At 41.9% G+C, this 22,131-nt stretch overlaps 1 protein-coding gene across 1 annotated transcript; it reads right to left on the bottom strand.

Moving 5' to 3' along the window:
• Nucleotides 1-3,165: 3,165 nt before the first annotated feature.
• On the bottom strand, nucleotides 3,166-14,104 carry LOC127790250 (uncharacterized). The gene is given in 5 exon segments (XM_052319601.1): nucleotides 3,166-3,950; nucleotides 5,451-6,113; nucleotides 6,176-7,322; nucleotides 7,325-7,523; nucleotides 14,085-14,104. Coding segments are annotated over 5 exon segments (2,814 nt in total).
• Nucleotides 14,105-22,131: the final 8,027 nt, after the last annotated feature.

Genomic DNA, 22,131 nt, shown 5'->3' with positions numbered 1-22,131 from the left:
TAGACACAATTTTTTTTTTTTGAAAGGTGGGTGCATTTTACGCTCCATCCCAACCTTTGTGAGTGCGTTTTACGCTCCATCTCACCTTGGCGAGTGCGTTTTACGCTCCATCTCACCTTGGCCTTTGGCCTTTCTATCTATTTTTCTTTTTGATTCCAAAGGACTTGCTTAATATGTTGCCATAATCAAGGGATGCAATGAATGTTCTTCAACCTAAAGAAGGGAAAAGATCACTTTTTTTTTTTTTTTTTTAGTATGATGAGTAAAATGAAAGAATGCCTTAATCATCTTTTCACATGCATGAGCATTGATAGCTTCAATAAAGATTCAGAACAAGCTCTGGAGTGATACCCATAATTAGTGGATGTAGGCAGAGCATAAGAAAGGATAAGAACATGCACAAATATCCCCACAAAGGCTACCTCAATCAACTCACCAAGCCAAACTCATTTACAATTTACTTGAAAGCCTAAAAAGATAAGATCAACTTTCTAATCATGCTAAATTCTTTCAAACTCAATTTGCCTCATTTTGCATTATTTTTATTTTTTTTTTCAATTTTCTAAAACTCCTCCCCCACACTTAAACATTACATTGTCCTTAATGTAAGCATGCAGCAAGAATCAGGTATAGGACAAGTAAATAAAATAAGGAGAGAGGGACAGCCTGATTTTGTCAATTGTAGGCGGCGTTGAGGAGATGCAGCTCCTCCATAGTATGCTCCTGAAAGCTCTCGTAGAATGGCTTAAGCCGCTGCCCGTTGACTGTGAATCGCTTTGCGGTTGACTCATCCATAAGCTCAACTGCACCATAAGGAAAAACATGAGTAACCACAAAAGGACCAATCCAACGAGAACGCAACTTACCTGGCATTAGTTTTAGACGGGAGTTGTATAGGAGGACTTTCTGGCCAACTTCGAACTCTTTCTTGTTGATGAATTTGTCATGAGCAGCCTTAGTTTTTTCCTTGTAAATTCTGGAGTTCTCGTATGCTTCCAATCTCAATTCCTCAAGCTCTTGCAATTGAAGCTTTCGTTGGGAACCAGCCTCTGTCATATTCATGTTGCATTGCTTTACCGCCCAATAGGCCTTATGCTCGATCTCTACCGGCAGATGACATGCTTTTCCAAAGACCAGTCGATATGGGGACATGCCAATAGGAGTCTTGTAGGCCGTGCGGTAGGCCCAAAGTGCATCTTCCAACCTTTTGCTCTAGTCTTTCCTGTTGGGCTGGACTGTCTTCTCTAGAATATGCTTGATCTCTTTGTTTGAAACCTCAGCCTGCCCATTGGTCTGTGGATGGTAGGGCGTCGCCACTTTAGGTAAAACTCCATACTTTCGAAGCATGGATTGCATCGTTCTGTTACAGAAGTGGGATCCTTGATCACTGATGATGGCCTTGGGAATGCCAAACTTGCAGAAAATATGAGATCTAACAAAATCTGCAACCACAGAAGAATCATCAGTCCTGGTGGCTCTAGCTTCCACCCATTTCGAAACATAATCCACAGCCAAAAGAATGTACACAAAACCAAAGGAGACAGGAAAAGGACCCATGAAATCAATGCCCCAAACATCAAAGATCTCACAAAATAGTAAGGGTTGCTGAGGCATTTCATTCTTACGTGATATTGATCCTGTGTGCTGGCAACGTGTGCAATTCTTACAAAATGTATGAGCATCTCGAAAAAGGGATGGCCAATATAAACCTGAGTCTAGGACCTTTCTAGCTGTGCGTTGAGGACCAAAGTGACCACCACATGCAAGTGAATGACAGAAATGCAAGACTGAAGCAAACTCAATATCGGGCACACATCTCCTAAGGACTTGGTCACTACACATGCGCCATAGATATGGATCATCCCATACATAGTACTTGGCCTGACTTTTAAATTTACTTAGCTGATCTCTCTTAAGATGGGCAGGGATATCAGATGCAGCTAGAAAATTAACAATGTCAGCATACCAGGGCTCAGTACCATGCAAGTGATAGAGTAACTCATCTGGGAAGTCATCTTTGATAGGCTGACAGTCCATGGTAGTGGCATCTGAAGGGGAAGGAAGCCTGCTCAAATGATCAGCCACAAGATTTTCAGCTCCACTCTTATCTTTGATCTCAACATTGAACTCTTGAAGCAGGAGCATCCACCGTATCAACCTGGGTTTGGCATCGTGCTTCTTCAAGAGATATTTCAAAGCTGCATGATCAGAAAACACGACAACATTAGAACCCAGGAGATAAGAGCGAAATTTATCTAAAGCAAACACAATGGCAAGAAGCTCCTTTTCAGTAGTGGTGTAGTTTGCTTGGGTGTTGTCCAGAGTGCGCGAGGCATAAGCAATGACGTGTGACTTCTTCTCCACTCGTTGTGAAAGGACGGCACCAACTGCATAATTGGAAGCATCACACATGAGCTCGAATGGCAAGTCCCAGTTGGGTGGCTGGATGATGGGTGGAGAAGTCAAGCGCCTCTTGAGCTCCTCAAAGGCCATCTTGCAAGACTCATCAAATTTGAATTCCACATCCTTTTGAAGCAGGTTGGACATTGGAAAGGCAATCTTGCTGAAGTCTTGGATGAATCTCCTGTAGAATCCTGCATGTCCAAGGAAAGATCGTACCTCCCGCACAGACGCGGGGTAAGGCAAAGAAGAAATGATATCGACCTTGGACTTATCAACCTCTATACCCCTCTTGGACACAACATGACCCAAAACAATCCCCTGCTCAACCATGAAATGACATTTTTCAAAATTTAGGACAAGATTCTTCTCAACACATCTCTCTAGGACTCTACCCAAACTGATCAGACACTCATCAAAGGAGGTCCCATAAACAGAAAAATCATCCATGAAAACTTCCATGCAATGCTCAAGTAAATCTGAAAATATACTCACCATGCATCGCTGGAACGTACCTGGGGCATTACATAGACCAAATGGCATCCTCCGGTATGCAAAAGTGCCAAAGGGGCAGGTGAAGGTGGTCTTCTCCTGATCCTCCGGTGCTATGCAAATCTGAAAATAACCAGAAAAACCATCAAGGAAGCAGTAATGGGACTTTCTAGCTAACCTCTCTAGCATCTGATCAATGAATGGGAGTGGGAAATGATCCTTCCTGGTAGCTTGGTTGAGCCTCCTATAGTCAATGCAGACTCTCCAGCTGTTCTACACTCGCATGGGCACTAGCTCATTCCTCTCATTGGCTACCACTGTGAATCCTGTCTTCTTCGGAACTACCTGCACTGGACTCACCCACTTGCTGTCAGAGATAGGATAAATAATGCCAGCCGAAAGTAGTTTACTTACCTCTTTCTTGACCACATCTAGAATGGTGGGATTGAGTCTCCTTTGGGGCTGCCTCACTGGTCGAGCTCCTTCCTCTAAATGAATCCTGTGCATGCATAAGGAAGGGGATATACCGGGAATGTCTGCAAGTGACCAACCTATGGCTCTCTTATGTTGCTTCAACAGATTCAGCAACTTCTCCTCTTGGTCAGGCTGAAGGTTGTCGGCGATGATCACGGGTAGCTTGTCTCCATCTGCCAAGTAGGCATACTTCAGATTCTCGGGCAGGGGCTTACACTCCAAGGTGGGTGGCTGTTGAATTGAAGGCACCAATCTGTTTATGTTTCCACCTACCTGCACTACATTCTCAGCAACAGAAACTTCCTCTATGGGAGGCACATGAGAATCGGATATAGTATGAGAAGGCGCACTATCAACAATACTCAAAAACTCATCTATTTCAGAACAAGCATTACACTTACTGAGTCCGTCATGACACTGAGGGCAATGCATATCATCAGGAAAATCATGGATGGTGGGGAATTCAGACTCAAGATTATACAACTCAACACATGCTTTCTCCACCATTAAGTCAATAAAGTTAACATGCAAGGCATAATGATCTTCTAAGGGATACTTCATGGCATCAATGATATTGAATTGAATGGTGTTACTGAAGGATCATGAACGAGGATACAAAAGCATGCAACGGAAGCATTTTAATCAAAAAATGATCCTCGTATTGGTTAGAGTCTAGGAGACTTACTTTTGCGGCGGATTACCGGACGGAATGGAGCGATGGGAGCTTCTTCGCGTGGTGGAGACGACGGCTGTCCTGCTAGCCTTCGGCTCCGTCGCATCAGAACTCAAACGCACCCTTTCGATCTTTCAGAGTATGACTCGAACTCGTGGCCTCTCTTCGGTGAAGAAGAATGAAAAACGACTTGGATGAAAAAACAACTAAAGAGAGATATATATAGGGAGAACCCTAGGGTTAAAACCCTAGTGGGCCAAACCCTAATGGGCCTAGATCATTTAATTAATTTTCTAATTGGGTTAGCCCAATTAATTAATTAAAAACCCTAATGTACTATTATTTTATTCTAGCCCAATTAATTATGGACCATTCTGAATAAAATAATTCTCTCTCAATGTAATTCATCCAACAAGCCAAATGTATTAAAAAATACATGAGTTACATCGAGCTACCCCGGGGACCAAAAGACAAATTATTCACGGCTACTAAAATGACCAAAATATCCTTGCTACCTAGTAGCTATATTTTGTCATTCTAAGTGTTCCAACTATCACCATATGGTAACACTGACCCCACGAATAATTTTGCATATGCCATGTCTTTGACCTACTAGTGTAATGACGAAAATACCCCTCTGCGTAACACCCATCATTTAGAAAGGAATAATGTACTAACACCTTTCTAAATGATTTCTACCATCCCTAGATCACTAGTCCAATAATCCATGACTACTCGAATGTACTTGCTTATCACTGGGAGCTACCCAGAAGCACACACTCATAAGTCACGTTCCCAGGGCCCTGGATTATTCGATTATTCTTGGACAATCACAAGGGGGTGAATCACAGAAACTATCTTGTATTAGTCTGTCTTAGCTAATTAGAAACCATACTCCCAACTCAAAAGGATATTGATCTTTGATAGACCTCACCTACAATGAATCTAAGAATATAGCTCTAGGTTCACTAGACCACCAACTAATACTCAAGTATTAGAGTACTCGTCCACGTAGTAGCAGTGATAGACTAGCTCCATGATAATTAGTACTTTGTCATTAGCTTCTATCACAGGTCCACTCTACGCATTCCAAATGCGCTTGTACAATTAGAGTAAACGGACTGTTTACTGGCTAAGGCAAGCCATCCTCCATTAGGATCTATTGCACAATGATCTTATCATGATAGAATGCCCAGTTCTATCAAAAGATCAAGAGTAATATTTTCTTGCTTATTAAGTACCCATGATTCATGCCTAACTGTGAAGAACGACCCATCACATGAATCATTTACTTAATAGCATGGACACCTTTCCAACAATTAAATGAAAATAATATATGTGCCATAAACTGATTAAAAGAAACATCATTACCATAAATTAAACAAAACGTGTCTTTAGGGCATACATTTCCAACAGTTACCAGCGAACTCCATAGATAAAGTACCCTCATGCACATTAATTATTGTCCTTGCAGTTTTCAAGAAGGGTCTACCTAGAATAAGTGGTGTGTGTCCGGGTGTGCGATCATCTTCCATATTCAAAACATAGAAGTCAGCAGGGAATATGAAATCCTTTACCTTTACTAATACATCCTCTAATACTCCCTCAGGGTATGCTGTGCTCCTATTTGCCAACTGGACCACCACTCCTGTAGATGTCAATGTGCCTGCGCCTGCCTGCAAAGAAGAATACACAGATTTAGGCATCACATTAATAGAGGCTCCTAAATCCAACATAGCATTATGAAATTGCAAATTTCCAATAGTGCAAGGAATGGTGAAAGTTCCTGGATCTTTGCATTTTTGAGGTATGGCAGGTTGAATCAATGCTGACACATTTCTCCCCAAGTTGATTTTTTCATTTCCTTTCAGTTTCCTTTTGTGGGTGCACAAGTCTTTGAGAAACTTGGCATACTTGGGAATCTGTCTGATGGCCTCCAAGAGTGGTATGTTCACCTCAACTTTTTTGAAAGTTTCCATGATCTCCTTGTCCAACTCAACTTCTGCCCTCTTTTTATTTTGAGTGGCTCGGTGAGGAAATGGCAATGGATGGTTGTGAGAAGTCTCTCCTCTATCTTGATCAATGGTGGTGGGCTGCTGTCCTTTTGAATGGGAGGAGGATGATCTTCCTTTTGGCTTTCTTGTTGCTGCCCAAATTCTGGTTGTGGAGAGGGTGGGCTGCTTAACTCCTTGCCACTGCGGAGAACGATAGCACTTACATTGCCCCTTGGATTTGAAACTGGCTGTGAAGGCAACTGACCCGAACCTTGACTCCGTAGCTCACTGATGTTGGTTGCCAGCTGTCCAATCTGTGTCTCCAAATTTTGTATGGCAGTGTCGGTCCTTTGCTGAAACTGGAGATTGTTGGCAACGAGCTGCTTCATGATATCTTCCAAGCTTGATTCGGATTTAGGAGCTGGTTGGGGTTGCTGCATTGATTGACTTGGTCTTTGTGCATTGAATCTGTGCTGCTGAGGTTGCTGTTGCTGTGGCTGGAATGGCTGGTTGGAAGGACCTCCATACCTCAAATTTGGATGATCTCTCCACCCTGGATTATAGGTGGCAGCATATAGATCATATCTTTGTTGCTGTGGCTGCTGATGCTGTGGCTGGAAGGGTCTTCCTGGAAAAATGCCAGCACAAGCTTCTGTATTCTCCTGCAGTTGAGGACATTGGTCAGTACCATGGGAGGATAATGAGCAAATACCACATACCTGCTGAGATTTGGACTGTCCTTTATCAAGGGCTAGCTGTCTGACCATGGAGGCCAATTCCTCCAGTTTGTTCTCTATCCTCTGTTGGTCATTGATGGCAGCAACACCAATCTCATTGGCTTGTCTCATGGGAGTGGCTGACCTGGTACCAAACTGTTGGGCATTCTGTGCCATCTTGGAGATTAGCTCCTGAGCAGCTGCTGGTGTCTTTTCAGAGAGGGCTCCTCCACTAGCTGCATCCACCAAATACCTATCCATTGGAATAAGACCTTCATAGAAGTATTGGACCAGCAACTGGTCACTGATTTGATGGTGTGGACAACTAGAACAGAGTTTCTTGAATCGCTCCCAATACTCATGTAATGTCTCCCCATGATTCTGCCTTATGCCATAAATTTCTTTTCGAATGGCGGCTGTTCGGGATGCTGGAAAGAACTTCTCCAAAAAGATCCTTTTTAGCCCATCCCAACTTGTGATGGCAGCAGGTGGTAGGTAGTATAACCAATCCTTTGCAGCTCCATCCAATGAGAATGGGAAGGCCCTAAGTTTTATCTGCTCCTCATCTCCTCATCAACTCCTTGTGGCCTCATTGTGGAGCAGACAACATGGAATTCCTTGAGGTGCTTGTGCGGATCTTCACCTGCAAGGCCATGAAACTTGGGAAGCAAATGGATTAGCCCAGATTTCAATTCAAAGGTTGCATCCAATTGGGGATATTGAATGCATAAAGACTGGTAGTGCACATCAGGGGCAGCCAATTCTCTAATGGTTCTACCATCCAAATGACCATGATTTACATTATTTCCATTATTTCCATTCTGATTGTGTTCATTCCCATTACCCGCCATTGTGTTTAAGTCAGGGGTAGGTATAGAAACAGAAGGAATATCAGATGCAGTGGCAGAAGAGGCAGGAGGATTATCAGGTATCCGAAGCTCTAACTCTCTAGCCTTCCTTTGCCCTAAGGGTCCTTTCTATTTCAAGGTCTAGGTCAATTGGTATGCCCTTAGAGGACCTGGTCATGCACTAAAGATTAGCACAAAAACACACTCAAAATGACTCACAAAGAACAGCACACAAACTGGCCTATGCACACCAAAAACTCAAAAACACAAAAAACACACAAACACAAAAACACTAAAACAGGTCAAACAAGAAGCCCTTAGATGATTTTTTTATGCAATTTTTCACAAAGTTTCAACACTAAAACACTGAGGGACCTAAAAACACTAAAAACCACACAAAATTAGCCACTAAGAAACACAAAATGGACCAAAAAGTGGTCTAAACATTGGAATTTGGCCAAAAAATGATCTCCTCACTACTAAGAAGTGACTCATAATCCTCACACCCCCATTTCTTTGGACACCAAGTTTCAGCAAAATTGGAGAAAGTTGGAAGCAGTGAACAGTAATTGTCAAAATCGTTTTTTTATCAAATCAGCTCCTATTTTGCCTCAAAGACCACTCTAAATGCAAGAAAACATCAAGGGAGGAATAAAGACATGAAAGAACATCAAGTAAGGATGAGAAAGGAAGAGGATAGAACCGGTATCTTGTTCTCAATCCTTAAATTTTGCTATCTGTCATGGAGGCTATCAAAACTGCTGAATAAGAAGTTTTTGTCTTGCACTTGCTGAGTTTGCTGTCAAAACTGCTGAATTTGGCTATCTCTTGCACTTGGATGCAGCTTGTTGGTCTCACTACAAAACAAAGAATAAGAGTTTTCTGTCAGCAGCTATTCCTGAAGGCATGTTCACTTCTTGATTTATGGCATAAACTTGGTACGTGGCGTTGTATCTAGCAGTGCCGAGTATGGTTAACTCGCTTTGGACCGGTAGCCCGCAACCAGCTAGTTTCCAGCCTATATACCAAGTAGCAACCATAACTTCTGCTATTAGATTATCAAAGAATATATATATATATTTTTTTTGAATCAGTCTTCTTTTGACAGAAACGAGATTGGTTCCCCGGCAACGGCGCCAAAATCTGATCGGGGCTGTCGAACACCAATAGATTAGTTGAATAAGAATTTTGATTTGCAGCAAGGGTGCAACCCAAAGTTGTCTCCCAATGAACCTCAAGCGTATCTGTCAAAACAAGGCTAAACGGGGGGGGGGGGGGAGTTTTTGATAAAAAACAGAAAACTAAACAAGCAAGAACACAAGAAATCGAGATGCAATCAATTGCAAACTAACCTTCTATCCCAGTTTTCATCGCCTTCTCAATAAACAATTTGTTTAGTTTTAATCCTCAAATCAGAAATCACAAAAATCCTTTAACAACCGCGAAAGATTGGAAAGAAAACCGATAAAAAGATTTCAGAAACCTCTTAGTTCAATCTATCAGTTTTGATTCCCCTTATTGCACAGATTCGAGACTGATTGTTCTTGCTCCTAGTTAAAGCCTCAACCGAGCACAAAAACCTTGGATTCTAAAACAAAGACAATGCATTCATTCATCCAACCAGCATCAACACATACACAGATTTAAGAGAGAACAGAAACAAGAGAACAATAAAGTTAAAACTAAAAACTAGATTTCCATTAAAACCAAAGACTCAAACCGGGAACAAGGATGGTATTGCAACTGATTACAGAATCCTTAGCCCTCCATCTTGACAAGAACAATGGGGAGAAGGAAATCTGGCTACTGTTCATGCCCTTCGAAAAAATTCTCACAAAATCGGCCACTTAAGGTGCTTAAGTAGAGCTTAAGGATGAAACCCTAGGTTACTGCCACTTCACAGCCGATTTCGGATAGGTTAACGTGCGTACTAGGCTTAGGCCTATTCATAAGAATTGTAGATCAGGAAGATTATATGAATTTGGGCTTTTGAATCACTTGATTTGGATATCGGACGCCCAAGATATGGCCTTTTAAAGAATCAGCATCTGTGCAGCTTTCCTAATTTGACCCAACTTCCTAGCCCCGACTTTGAAGTGCTGTTTGAAGGCCCAAACGGACTCGGATTTGGACAAACCATACCATTAAAGAAATCCCTAGAAGTCCTCTACAATATCTCTGAAGACATCATCTTCATTATGGAACTTTATCTTGGCCAAAATACTGAAGGAAGTGCAGGAGGTTAAATCTGCTAAAATTGCCCTTCTCTTTCTCCAATTTCCAAGATATCTCATTGCCATCAAGACGTTTCATGCCCCATATCATGCTCCCATAGCCCTAAACCTGGAAAAATAAAGTAAAATAGTGTGAAGCCCAATTCCTATAAAATAAAACCAAGATGAATAAAAAGGACACAACTAATGTGCAAAAAAGACTAAATTTGAGGGCTAAATAATATGAGAATATGTGTTCTATCACCCCCCACTCGGTCGAGAAAAAGAAGGCATGACCAAGTGGCCCCCCACTCGGTCATGACCGAGTGGCCCCTCACTCGGTCATGGGGAGACTAATTTCCCCCACTTTTCATGACCCACTCGGTTATGCCGAGTGGGTACGACACTGCCTTAGTTTTTCGGCCATAACATTCTCATATGAGCTCAGATTGAGCTGATTCAAAGTCCTGTGGAAATATAAGAGAATTATCTACAACTTTTATGTTTTGAGTTTTGAGATATTTAACTTTAATCAATGTGAAAATCTGGATTGAAGTTGAGATATGGGAGCCACTCAAAACCGAGCCAAGGAAAAGGGCAAAAGAAGGCATGATCGGTGGCCCCCCACCCGGTCATGACCGAGTGGCCCCCCCACTCGGTCATGACCGAGTGACCCCCCACTTGGTCATGGTTGAGTGGGCTTGGGCCAATCTCTCCTCTTTTCCATCTCGGATGGGCCGCGAAATCATAAAAATGGGCTGCGAGATTCTCGCCTTGATTCTCGCACGTCTTCTCTCTCTCCTCCGCTATAAATATGAGACCATGCCTTCATCACAAGGTACGCAATTTTGAGTAATCAAAGTATACTTTTCTTATTTTCTCTCGAGATTCTGACTTAAGCATCGGAGGGTTTACGCGGGGACCCCCATCCGCGTCCTAACGGTGCTCTCGTTTTGTAGGCCACTCAGCCACCAAGGTCACTCGGTCATCAAGGTCACTCGTCGCCCTCAGGTCACTCGGTCATCAAGGTCACTCGTCGCCCTCAGGTCACTCGATCACGGCCACTCGTCACCCTCAGGTCACTCGGTCACCAAGGCCACTCGTTATCCTCAGGTCACTCGGTCAAGGCCACCCGTCACCCTCAGGTCACTCGGTCACCAAGGCCACTGTTGGAAATGTATGCCCTAAAGACACGTTTTGTTTAATTTATGGTAATGATGTTTCTTTTATTTAGTTTATGGCACATATATTATTTGCATTTAATTGTTGGAAAAGTGTCCATGCTATTAAGTAAGTGATTCATGTGATGGGTCGTTCTTCACAGTTAGGCATGAATCATGGGTACTTAATAAGCAAGAAAATATTACTCTTGATCTTTTGATAGAACTGGGCATTCTATCATGATAAGATCATTGTGCAATAGATCCTAATGGAGGATGGCTTGCCTTAGCCAGTAAACAGTCCATTTACTCTAATTGTACAAGCGCATTCAGAATGTGTAGAGTGGACCTGTGATAGAAGCTAATGACAAAGTACTAATTATCATGGAGCTAGTCTATCACTGCTACTACGTGGACGAGTACTCTAATACTTGAGTATTAGTTGGTGGTCTAGTGAACCTAGAACTATATTCTCAGATTCACTGTAGGTGAGGTCTATCAAAGATCAATAACCTTTTGAGTTGGGAGTATGGTTTCTAATTAGCTAAGACAGACTAATACAAGATAGTTTCTGTGATTCACCCCCTTGTGATTGTCCAAGAATAATCAAATAATCCAGGGCCCTGGGAACGTGACTTAAGAGTGTGTGCTTCTGGGTAGCTCCCAGTGATAAGCAAGTACATTCGAGTAGTCACGGATTATTGGACTAGTGATCTAAGGATGGTAGAAATCATTTAGAGAGGTGTTAGTACATTATTCCTTTCTAAATGATGGGTGTTACGCAGAGGGGTATTTTCGTCATTACACTAGTAGGTCAAAGACATGGCATATGCAAAATTATTCGTGGGGTCAGTGTTACCATATGGTGATAGTTGGAACACTTAGAATGACAAAATATAGCTACTAGGTAGCAGGGATATTTTGGTCATTTTAGTAGCCGTGAATAATTTGTCTTTTGGTCCCCGGGGTAGCTCGATATAACTCATGTATTATTTAATACATTTGGCTTGTTGGGTGAATTACATTGAGAGAGAATTATTTTATTCAGAATGGTCCATAATTAATTGGGCTAGAATAAAATAATAGTTCATTAGTTTTTAATTAATTAATTGGGCTAACCCAATTAGAAAATTAATTAAATGGACTTGGCCCATTAGGGTTTGGCCCACTAGGGTTTTAACCCTAGGGTTCTCCCTATATATTCTCTCCTTGGTTGTTTTTCATCCATGTCGATTTTTACTCTTCTTCACCGAAAGAGAGGCCACGAGTTCGAGTCATACTTCGGAAGATCGAAAGAGAGCCTTCAAGTTCTGATGCGAAGGAGCCGAAGGATTGCAGGACAGCCGTCGTCTCTACCACGAGAAGAAGCTCCCGCCCATCCTCCGCCTGTCGCTTCATTCCGTCCGGTAATCTGTAGGAAAAGTAAGTTTCCTAGATTCTAATCAATACGAGGAAAGTTTTTTTTTAAAAAAAACGCTTCCGTTGCATGCTATGTATCCTCGTTATGATCCTTCAGCCACTCGGTCATAGGCTACTCGGTCATTTTGGGTCACCTGATCATTTTAGGTCACCTGATCATTTTGGGCCACCAGATCATCAGCCCTACCAGACTATCAGATCTGGATCTTTATCAGATCCAATTACTTGTCCAGATTTTCATCAGCAAAGATACGACTCCCAAGACTCTTGCGTCTCTCCTCAATTAAAAATAGATTGTTGTATTTTGGCAACAACAATTGGCGCCGTCTGTGGGAAACGCAAGACAAAAAGTCAACAAGAATGGAAAACACCCGTGGACACCGACGAACTCTTTCTCAAGGCGTAGAAACACGCCTACCACCACAGAACTCTCAACAACAGGAAGCACCTCCCATTATTCCCGATTCTCACCCACAAGGAGCACCTCCGCCCCTTCATAATGCTCAACCCCAGCAGGTGGGGAACCAATCAGTCCCATCTCCACTTAACATCGGCTCAGGGCCACTTCCTACTGATCAAACGGGGACTTCACGATAGCCACCGCATACTGTCCCGTGGGAAGAGTATGAAGCATTGAGATAACAACACGTTGAGGGCATGCAGGCACTTCGAGACATGGTTGGTATACTCCAAGGTATGATGCCTAGAGAGACGTTACCCGATACCTTGAAAAAGTTTATACCACCACTTGAGCCTCAGCTCGAGGTGGGAGTTGATTCCTATCAAGAGGCCACTCCCGATTCTCATTCCCAATCCACTCCTCATCGGGAGGATAGATCACCACCACCAAAGAAGAATCCTAACGCCATGCCCCGAAGAAATGAGAGCCCAAGAAAGGAAAATAGGGTTAGAAACGCCCAAAGACGGAGATACCATGAAACTGGGGCCGGCACGCCAACAAGACATGATAACCAAATAGCAGCAAGTATACAAGATGACATGAAAATGGTAGTTGAAGAAGTACTTGAACGAAAGAAATTGATCCCAGCCACGGAGGAGCAACAACATAGTAAATGTCCGTTTACTACAGATTTATTGGATAAGCCACTGCCTAGAAAATTCAAGATGCCTCAAATCACCCCCTATTCCGGCAAGGATGATCCCTATGATCACATTCAAAGCTATGAGTTGTTGATGATATTGCACGGATGAGACGATGACATAATGTGCCGAGCTTTCTCCTTAACTCTATCAGGGCATGCTCGGACATGGTTCGACAGTTTACCTGAGGCCTTTATCTCTTCATTCGGTCAGCTCAGAACGGAATTTGTTAAGGCATTTATGATTAATAGTCGAAGAAAAAAAGATGCCACATACTTGCTAAGTATTCGACAGGGGAACAAAGAAACTTTGCGTCAGTATGTGGATAGATTTCGGAATGCCACCCTCGAAGTTCATGATTTACCAATTGCAATGGCAGTGTCTGCTATGTTACACGGAACATGACTAACTCCTTTACAAGAATCATTATCTTTGGACCCACCAACTTCCCTAGAAGATTTGTTTACTAGAGCAAATAAATACGTGCTCCATACGAAGTTATGAGAGTTGTAGGTGGGAATGAGGGTAGAGAGCGAAAAAGGAAGGAAAATGATGTTGAAGAGAACGCCAGGCCAGTTAGGGGATCAGATATACCTCAGCCCCAGTTCCACCATTACACCAAACTTCTCCAACCTCGGTCAACCATACTTGCAGCCATCGAAGGGTCAGGTCTCATTAAACTCCCGAAAAAGGTTGACCATCCCATGGGGAAGAATAGAGAAGAATATTGTAGATATCACAAAACTCGTGGTCATTGCATTGACCAGTGCCAGGAGTTGAGAGATCAGATTGAGATGCTAGTTCGTGAAGGACATCTTCAAAGGTACATACAGGTCAAAGATAGTGAGCCTTGAAAAGGAGAAGATAGACAGGAAGAAGGGGGGAGATCAAATCAAAGATGTCAAGAGAGAGGAAGGGATTACAGAGAGAATCCACCTCTAGATAATGAACCAGTTCATGAGCCCATACATGTCATCTCGGGCAGTGAAACTATGGTAGGGGACTCCTCATATTCCATCGAGACAAGCCATGAAAGGACATGCCCTTAGAAGAAGGCAGTCATCCACCATTAATGCCATCAAAGAGAAATCTGGGAACAAAATTCAGACATATTGAAGAGACCCTATGTTAAAGAACGAGAAACTAAACATTTCGTGCTCAGAGGCAACAATAAGACCTAAAATGAAACAGTGGATGTGCTCACTTCTTTCAAAAAATGTAAGCGTTTTCATTACACATTGCTTTGTGAAAGTTTGTTTGTTATGCTCTACTTACAGGAAAAACAAACTCAAGCCCGTTGCCCTGCTCACAGCCCGGCAACGAGGGAAAAATAAACTCGAGCCCGTCCTTGTCCTGCTTATGGCCCGGCAACGAGGTAAATTACGATCGAGCCCGTTATCCCGCCTATGGCCCGGCAACGAGGTAAATTACGATCGAGCCCGTTGTCCTGCCTATGGCTCGGCAACGAGGTAAACTACGATCGAGCCCGTTGTCCCGCCTATGGCCCGGCAACGAGGTAAACTACGATCGAGCCCGTTGTCCGGCCTATGGCCCGACAACGAGGTAAACTACGATCGAGCCCGTTGTCCCGCCTATGGCTCGGCAATGAGGTAAACTACGATCGAGCCCATTGTCTCGCCTATGGCCCGGCAACGAGGTAAATTACGATCGAGCCCGTTGTCCTGCTTATGGCCCGGCAATGAGGTAAATTACGATCGAGCCCGTTGTCCCGCCTATGGCCCGGCAACGAGGTAAACTACGATTGAGCCCGTTGTCCCGCTTATGGCCCGACAACGAGGTAAACTAAGATCGAGCCCGTTGTCCCGCCTATGGCCCGGCAACGAGGTAAACTACGATCGAGCCCGTTGTCCCGCCTATGGCCCGACAACGAGGTAAACTACGATTGAGCCCGTTGCCCCACTCACGGCCCGACAACGAGAGAAAAACAAACTCAAGCCCGTTGCCCTGCTCACGGCTCGGCAACGAGGGAAAAATAAACTCAAGCCCGTTGTCCCGCTATAGCCCGGCAATGAGGTAAAAGTACATTCAAGCCCGTTGCCCCGCTCACGGCCCGACAACGAGGGAAAAATAAACTCAAACCCGTTGTCCCGCTTATAGCCCAGCAACGAGGTAAAAGTACATTCAAAGCCATTACCCCGCTCACGGCCCAGCAAGGAGGTAAAAGTACATTCAAGCCTGTTACCCTGCTCACAGCCTGGCAACGAGGGAAAAATGAAATCAAACCCATTGTCCTGGTCACCGCCCGACAACAAGGGAAAAGAAAGTGAAAACTTACTGTCCTATGCACAACACCATAACTGGGAGCAGAATCAAACTCATTGTTCGGTGCACAGTTAGACATCTATGGAAAGCGAGCTTACTAGTATATCTACCTCATACTTCTGCAAAGGAATTGAAAATCACTAGAGCCCAGAAATTTAAAAGCACGGTGTGCAAACAAGCTCGAGAGGATGTGTAGAAGATGAAACAGCTAAAAGATAAGTAATGTTGAAAAGTTTACAGGACAAGATACTCTTTCACCCGAACCTTCCGGCTAAAAGAGTATGGAGCAATTGATATGCCCTACAAACTTGGAGTATTGCAAGACCTAAAAAAAAGTTGTGAGACATGGACATGAAGCCCAAAGGCCCAGCGGGTTGTAGGAGATCAAGGAAATAAGCCGATGGAGCAAGAGGTCGAGCCGAGACCAAGTGGGGAGGACCCACTCGGTTATGCCAAGTGGGTACGACACTACTTTGGTTTATCGGACATAACTTTCTCATATGAGCTTCGATTGAGGTGATTCAAAGTTCTTTGGAAATAAAAGATAATTATCTACAACTTTTGTGTTTTGAGATTTAAGAGATTCGAGCTGAATCAAGGTGTAAATCGGGCATGAAGTTGATGCACCTGCATTATTAAGGCTCAGAGTCAAGTATTGAAGGAAGATGGATCCGAACCAAGACAAAAGGGCAAAAGAAGGCATAACCGAGTGGCCCCCCACTCGATCGAGAAAAAGAAGGCATGACCGAGTGGCCCCTCACTCGGTCATGGGGAGACTAATTTCCCCCACTTTTCATGACCCACTCGGTTATGCCGAGTGGGTACGACACTGCCTTAGTTTTTCGGCCATAACTTTCTCATATAAGCTCAGATTGAGCTGATTCAAAGTCCTGTAGAAAGCTAAGAGAATTATCTACAACTTTCATGTTTTTGAGTTTTGAGATATTTGACCTGAATCAATGTGAAAATCTGGATTGAAGTTGAGATATGGGAGCCACTCAAAACCGAGCCAAGGAAAAGGGCAAAAGAAGGCATGATCGGTGGCCCCCACCCGATCATGACTGAGTGGCCCCCCCACTCGGTCATGACCGAGTGACCCCCCACTCGGTCATGGTCGAGTGGGCTTGGGCCAATCTCTCCTCTTTTCCATCTCGAATGGGCCGCGAAATCATAAAAATGGGCTACGAGATTCTCGCCTTGATTCTCGCACGTCTTCTCTCTCTCCTCCGCTATAAATATGAGACCATGCCTTCATCACAAGGTACGCAATTTTGAGTAATCAAAGTATACTTTTCTCATTTTCTCTCGAGATTCTGACTTAAGCATCGGAGGGTTTACGCGGGGACCCCCACCCGCGTCCTAACGGTGCTCTCGTTTTGTAGGCCACTCAGCCACCAAGGTCACTCGGTCATCAAGGTCACTCGTCGCCCTCAGGTCACTCGGTCATCAAGGTCACTCGTCGCCCTCAGGTCACTCGGTCACGGCCACTCGTCACCCTCAGGTCACTCGGTCACCAAGGCCACTCGTCATCCTCAGGTCACTCGGTCAAGGCCACCCGTCACCCTCAGGTCACTCGGTCACCAAGGCCACTCGGTCATTTTGGGTCACCTGATCATTTTAGGTCACCTGATCATTTTGGGCCACCAGATCATCAGCCCTACCAGACTATCAGATCTGGATCTTTATCAGATCCAATTGCTTGTCCATATTTTCATCAGCAAAGATACGACTCCCAAGACTCTTGCGTCTCTCCTCAATTAAAAATAGATTGTTGTATTTTGGCAACAACAAATAATAATAATAATAATATATAAAATTATATATAATACATATATATCATTATATGCGTGCATGTAATATATATATATATATAATATAATCTAATATATATATGTGCCATGTGTAATACATATATATATAATATAATTTATTAATAACATTAATTTTTTTTTTTTGTAGGCATGAAGAAGGTGGGCTTGAAGAATGAAGAATTAAAGTCCATGAAGAATTAAAGCCCATGAAGAATTAAGGCCCAACTTGAGCATCCCATGAAAGATATCATTTGGAGAAGGCCCAAGGATTATTTTTAATCCTAATGAAGATCAAAAACCAATTTATAGAAATCTATTTTTATTTTTTTAATGTGAGTGCTTTATTAGGTGTGTTTTTTTAGCTAAAATCCATTTAACTATTAGGTGTGTATTATAGCTAAAATCCATTTAACTTTATGAGTGCTTTATTAGGTATGTATTTTAGCTAAAATCCATTTAATATTAGGTGTGTATTATAGCTAAAATCCATTTAACTTTAAGTGTGTGAGTGCCCATTAGACATAATTATGTCTAGTTGAATAATTGAAATTGTGTGGTTTGTATTGTATCTTATGCCCTATAAATAGCTCACTTGATTGCATTTGTAAGTGATATTATTATTCTTGAATCAAAGTTTAGTTGTTTCCTTATAATTCTCTCTTTGAGAATTGTTCTTGTTCTTTCTCATTTTCTTTAGTATTTTCTCTTGTGATCTTACTTCATTTCTTTCTTCTTTTAAATTCTTATGTCATTTATTGTTACTTTATTATTGTAACGACCCGAAGATGGGGTGTTGATATCAATGAATATCACGGTATAATCTTATGATGTGTGGGTAGAATTATTCGTTGAAATTGGGTTTTGGTGCAGTGTGAGTGTGTATGTATGTGTTTTGGAAAGTTTAGGATGAGTGGTTAAGAGTTGGGAGGGTTTATGATGAGGTATCCGAATGTGTGGGGCTTTGGGAGGCTAGATATTCAAATGGTGGAAGTATCATTCGAATGAGAGTAACCCCATTCGAATGGGGTGTGAGTCATTTGAATGGGAAGTGATCCATTCGAATGGTCTGTTTTGCTGGATGGTATTTGTTCATTGTAACCCAATTTCGACTATGTTCCAGTCTGAATATTCCAAAACTTAAAACATGAAAGTTGTAGATCTTTCTCTTTTCGTTCTATAGAACCTTGAATCACCTCAATCGGAGTTCGGATGAGATAGTTATGCTCAAAATTCGAAAGGGTATCAAAGCTGTCCAGAATCCAGTTGAGCCTTTATATTCGAATGAGTTGCCTTTACATTCGAATGATCCCAGCGAAAATTGCAAAATTCATCCGAATCAAATCACTGTTGCATTCGAATGAGCCTCAAATTCCTTTAGTAATTCAAGTTACTATTTAAAATTCATCCGAATGTTCTCCTGCCTCATTCGAATGTCACTCACATAACTTGAAATCTTTCTCTAACTCATTCGAATACACGCCAGATCATCCGAATGACTTTCAAATATCTTCATATATATGTAAATATCATCCGAATGCCTTAACTTCTATTCGAATGCCTCCCTCAGTGATTCATATATATATATATATATCGCCCGATACCTCATTAATTCTGGAAACACACAGAAAATTCTAGAACTAAAATATCAAAAAAATATAATAAATATATAGAGAATTTGGGAAATAATTAAATGGATAAAAATGATTTATAAAGATGGTATAAAAAGAGAAATTGTGAGAAAAATCTCACTAGAACAAAACACTCTTTTCCTCTTTCTCGTAAGTTCTCTGTTCTTCTCTAAACCCTCATTTTTCTTTTCACAGCAAGTCAGATCTTGCAATCCAAAGAGTTCTTAGTGGTTGATCGGTGAAGTAAAAGGCAAGTTCTCTCTTCCTTCCTCTTTTCTCTTGGATTTTATTGCGGTATGGGCTGGTTACGTGTTTTAAGAGCTTGATTGGGGTTAGGGTTTTTAAGTTGGGGGAAAGTTTCTAACAGCCATGTGGGGCTTGTTTCTCCCCACAAATCCTAAGGAATGGAGTTTTAAGTGGAAATCTGCATGGTAGACTTGCTTCTTCTCCATGCCCTACTTTATATATCTCACTGTGAACTTTAACCAAGAAATCCGTGACTCAGTGTTATTGGCTAGCCGTGTTGAACATGTTATGAACAGAGAATAACTTTAGATTGCTTATATATGTACTGTCATGGCATGTTTTGAAAGAATGGTAATTGTGCATCATGAGCATGTCTTGGTTTGACTTCTTGCATAACATCTCATGAGTGTGCACGAACATTAGTTTTTATTTCTAGCACGTGCAATTTGTATGTGGCCACTTTATGTGTTGCATGTGCATTGGAAAAGGCATGGACAGAGATGATTATGCGCGCTGCGGTTGTGTACCGCCGGGATATATCCCCCAAAACCAGTAGGCATTAGCCTGACTGGGGTTACGCTCCTGCGGTGACGACTGAGGGGCGCGCCCAGTGGTGACGACCATGGGTGAGATTATATATGTATTTATATATATGTACGTATGGCTATAGCCAAGTGTATCAGATATGACCTATGGTCACCGGACTCAGCTACAGACTGGTACGTATTATGTTGCATTTTATTTGCTATATGAGGCCGTTGGCCATTTATATGTTGACAGACTTATATGCGTGTTATGCATGACATTATCATTACGGGTGTGTGTGTAACTCTTGAGTTATCACCTGCCATTTCCGACAATATGTATGTTCACCACACCTGTATCCTATTATTATCTGCCATGCTTTTCCTTCTTATTTCTTATGCTTGCTGAGCTTTGTAGCTCACGTTGTACTCTCCTCCATTCCAGGTAAAGGTAAAGAGGTAGCAAGTGGGGAGTCAAGCAAGAAGGATGGGTAGACATGTGCGCGTGCGGGTCCCCTCTTGATTTAAAGGGTCTTGGGAAGTTGTGTTGGTAGATGTGTAGACTTTATTTTGTGTGTAATGTAACTTAAAGAAAAGTCATGCTGTAATCCTTGGAAGTATTTATCTTGGGTTTGAGTTTGATGATGGCAGGTGTATGCATGCTTGTGGCTAAGTGTATTTTGTCTATGTTCTCTAGCACCCATTCTTCCAGGTTGCCTTGAAATGGGTTAACTTGGGGGAGGGGGTGTTACAATTATTCACCGCCTAAATGGCCGGTTAATTTATGCCTTTAAATTTATGCAATTTTAATTCTTGTCTTTTAATTATCCACCGCCTACATAGCTGGTTAGTTTATGCCTTTAAATTTCTATAATTTTAATTCTTGTCATTTAATTGTTCACCGCCTAAATGGCCGGTTAGTTTCTACTATTTTAATTCATGTAATTTAAATTCTGTTATTTAAATTATGTCATTTAAATTCTTATCAATTAATTTTTAAATGAAGATGAGTAGCTTGTTAGAGTTATGCCCCACAAGCCAATTATATTTACATGTAATTGATCATATTTTTTTTTTCATTGTGACTCTTTATCTTCAATCAATTATTATTGTAAGGTATTATGTTTTATTTGTCATTGATGGTTGTCTTTATTATTTCCATTCTTGACAAAGTCCATAGATCAAATAAGCTCATGGAATATGGTCGTGCATAGAGATGACGATCATGAAACATATTCCTTATAAGCCTTGATCTTAAATGTTCCTAGTCATAGAGTTATTAGGATTGGACACTAATAACTCGGATAGACTAGCATATATGATGCATGCTCAATTAGGAGAATGTCTTATTTCATAGACATTGGTGTGTGGACACTAGTGCATATATGTGGGTGCTTATTATAAGAATAAGTACACTGAACTGACCCACTACAGAATTCCTAATGGTAATTGTTTATTGTCGAATTGGAATTTTTGTGTTGCAATAGTGCAGATTGGTCCTTAGACTTGAGACATCATGGTAGTCTTATATTTGACTGGTTACGCTTTGGTTCTTTTTGGATTCCAATGGAGTCATTAACAAATTATCGCTGGGCGTAACCTTATCACATATGAAGGCTTGTGGATGTCGAAATAGAATTCATCACTTATCGATAAGATGAGAAGATGTCCTGTGTATTCCGATGATTTCATGACTGAGGAAATCCTTGGCCAAGGTGAGGTGGAAATCAAAAGGTGTTTTGATTTCACCTATCAAGTCATAAATCTGGAATGGATACATAGTTATTGAATGATTATGGTTTCGTCATAAAACCATACCCTAAATTCAATCGGGACATAGATTGATGAAAGGATTTTACTGCACGGTATTTGCAATTGAAAAGGTCTGTGTTTTTTCATCGTTGGCTAGGTATTCATGGCATGTTGCTAGACTTATCCATGATATGTAGGGTTTTAGAATTAATTTGATTAATTCTAAAACTATTAATTAAAGAGTTTAATTAAGAAGCCCATAAGATATGCTAATTAAGAAGCCCATAAGTTTAATTAAAGAGTTTAATTAATCTAATGAGTTGGGCCTTCATATAGCCCAATAGAGTTGGCCTACATCTAGCCCAATGGTGGACCTAAGGGGTTACACACTTGGGTC

Source organism: Diospyros lotus, chromosome 1, assembly GCF_014633365.1.
Source record: "Diospyros lotus cultivar Yz01 chromosome 1, ASM1463336v1, whole genome shotgun sequence".
NCBI classification, from domain to species: Eukaryota; Viridiplantae; Streptophyta; class Magnoliopsida; order Ericales; family Ebenaceae; genus Diospyros; species Diospyros lotus.
This window is presented reverse-complemented; position numbering and strand designations above follow the sequence as displayed.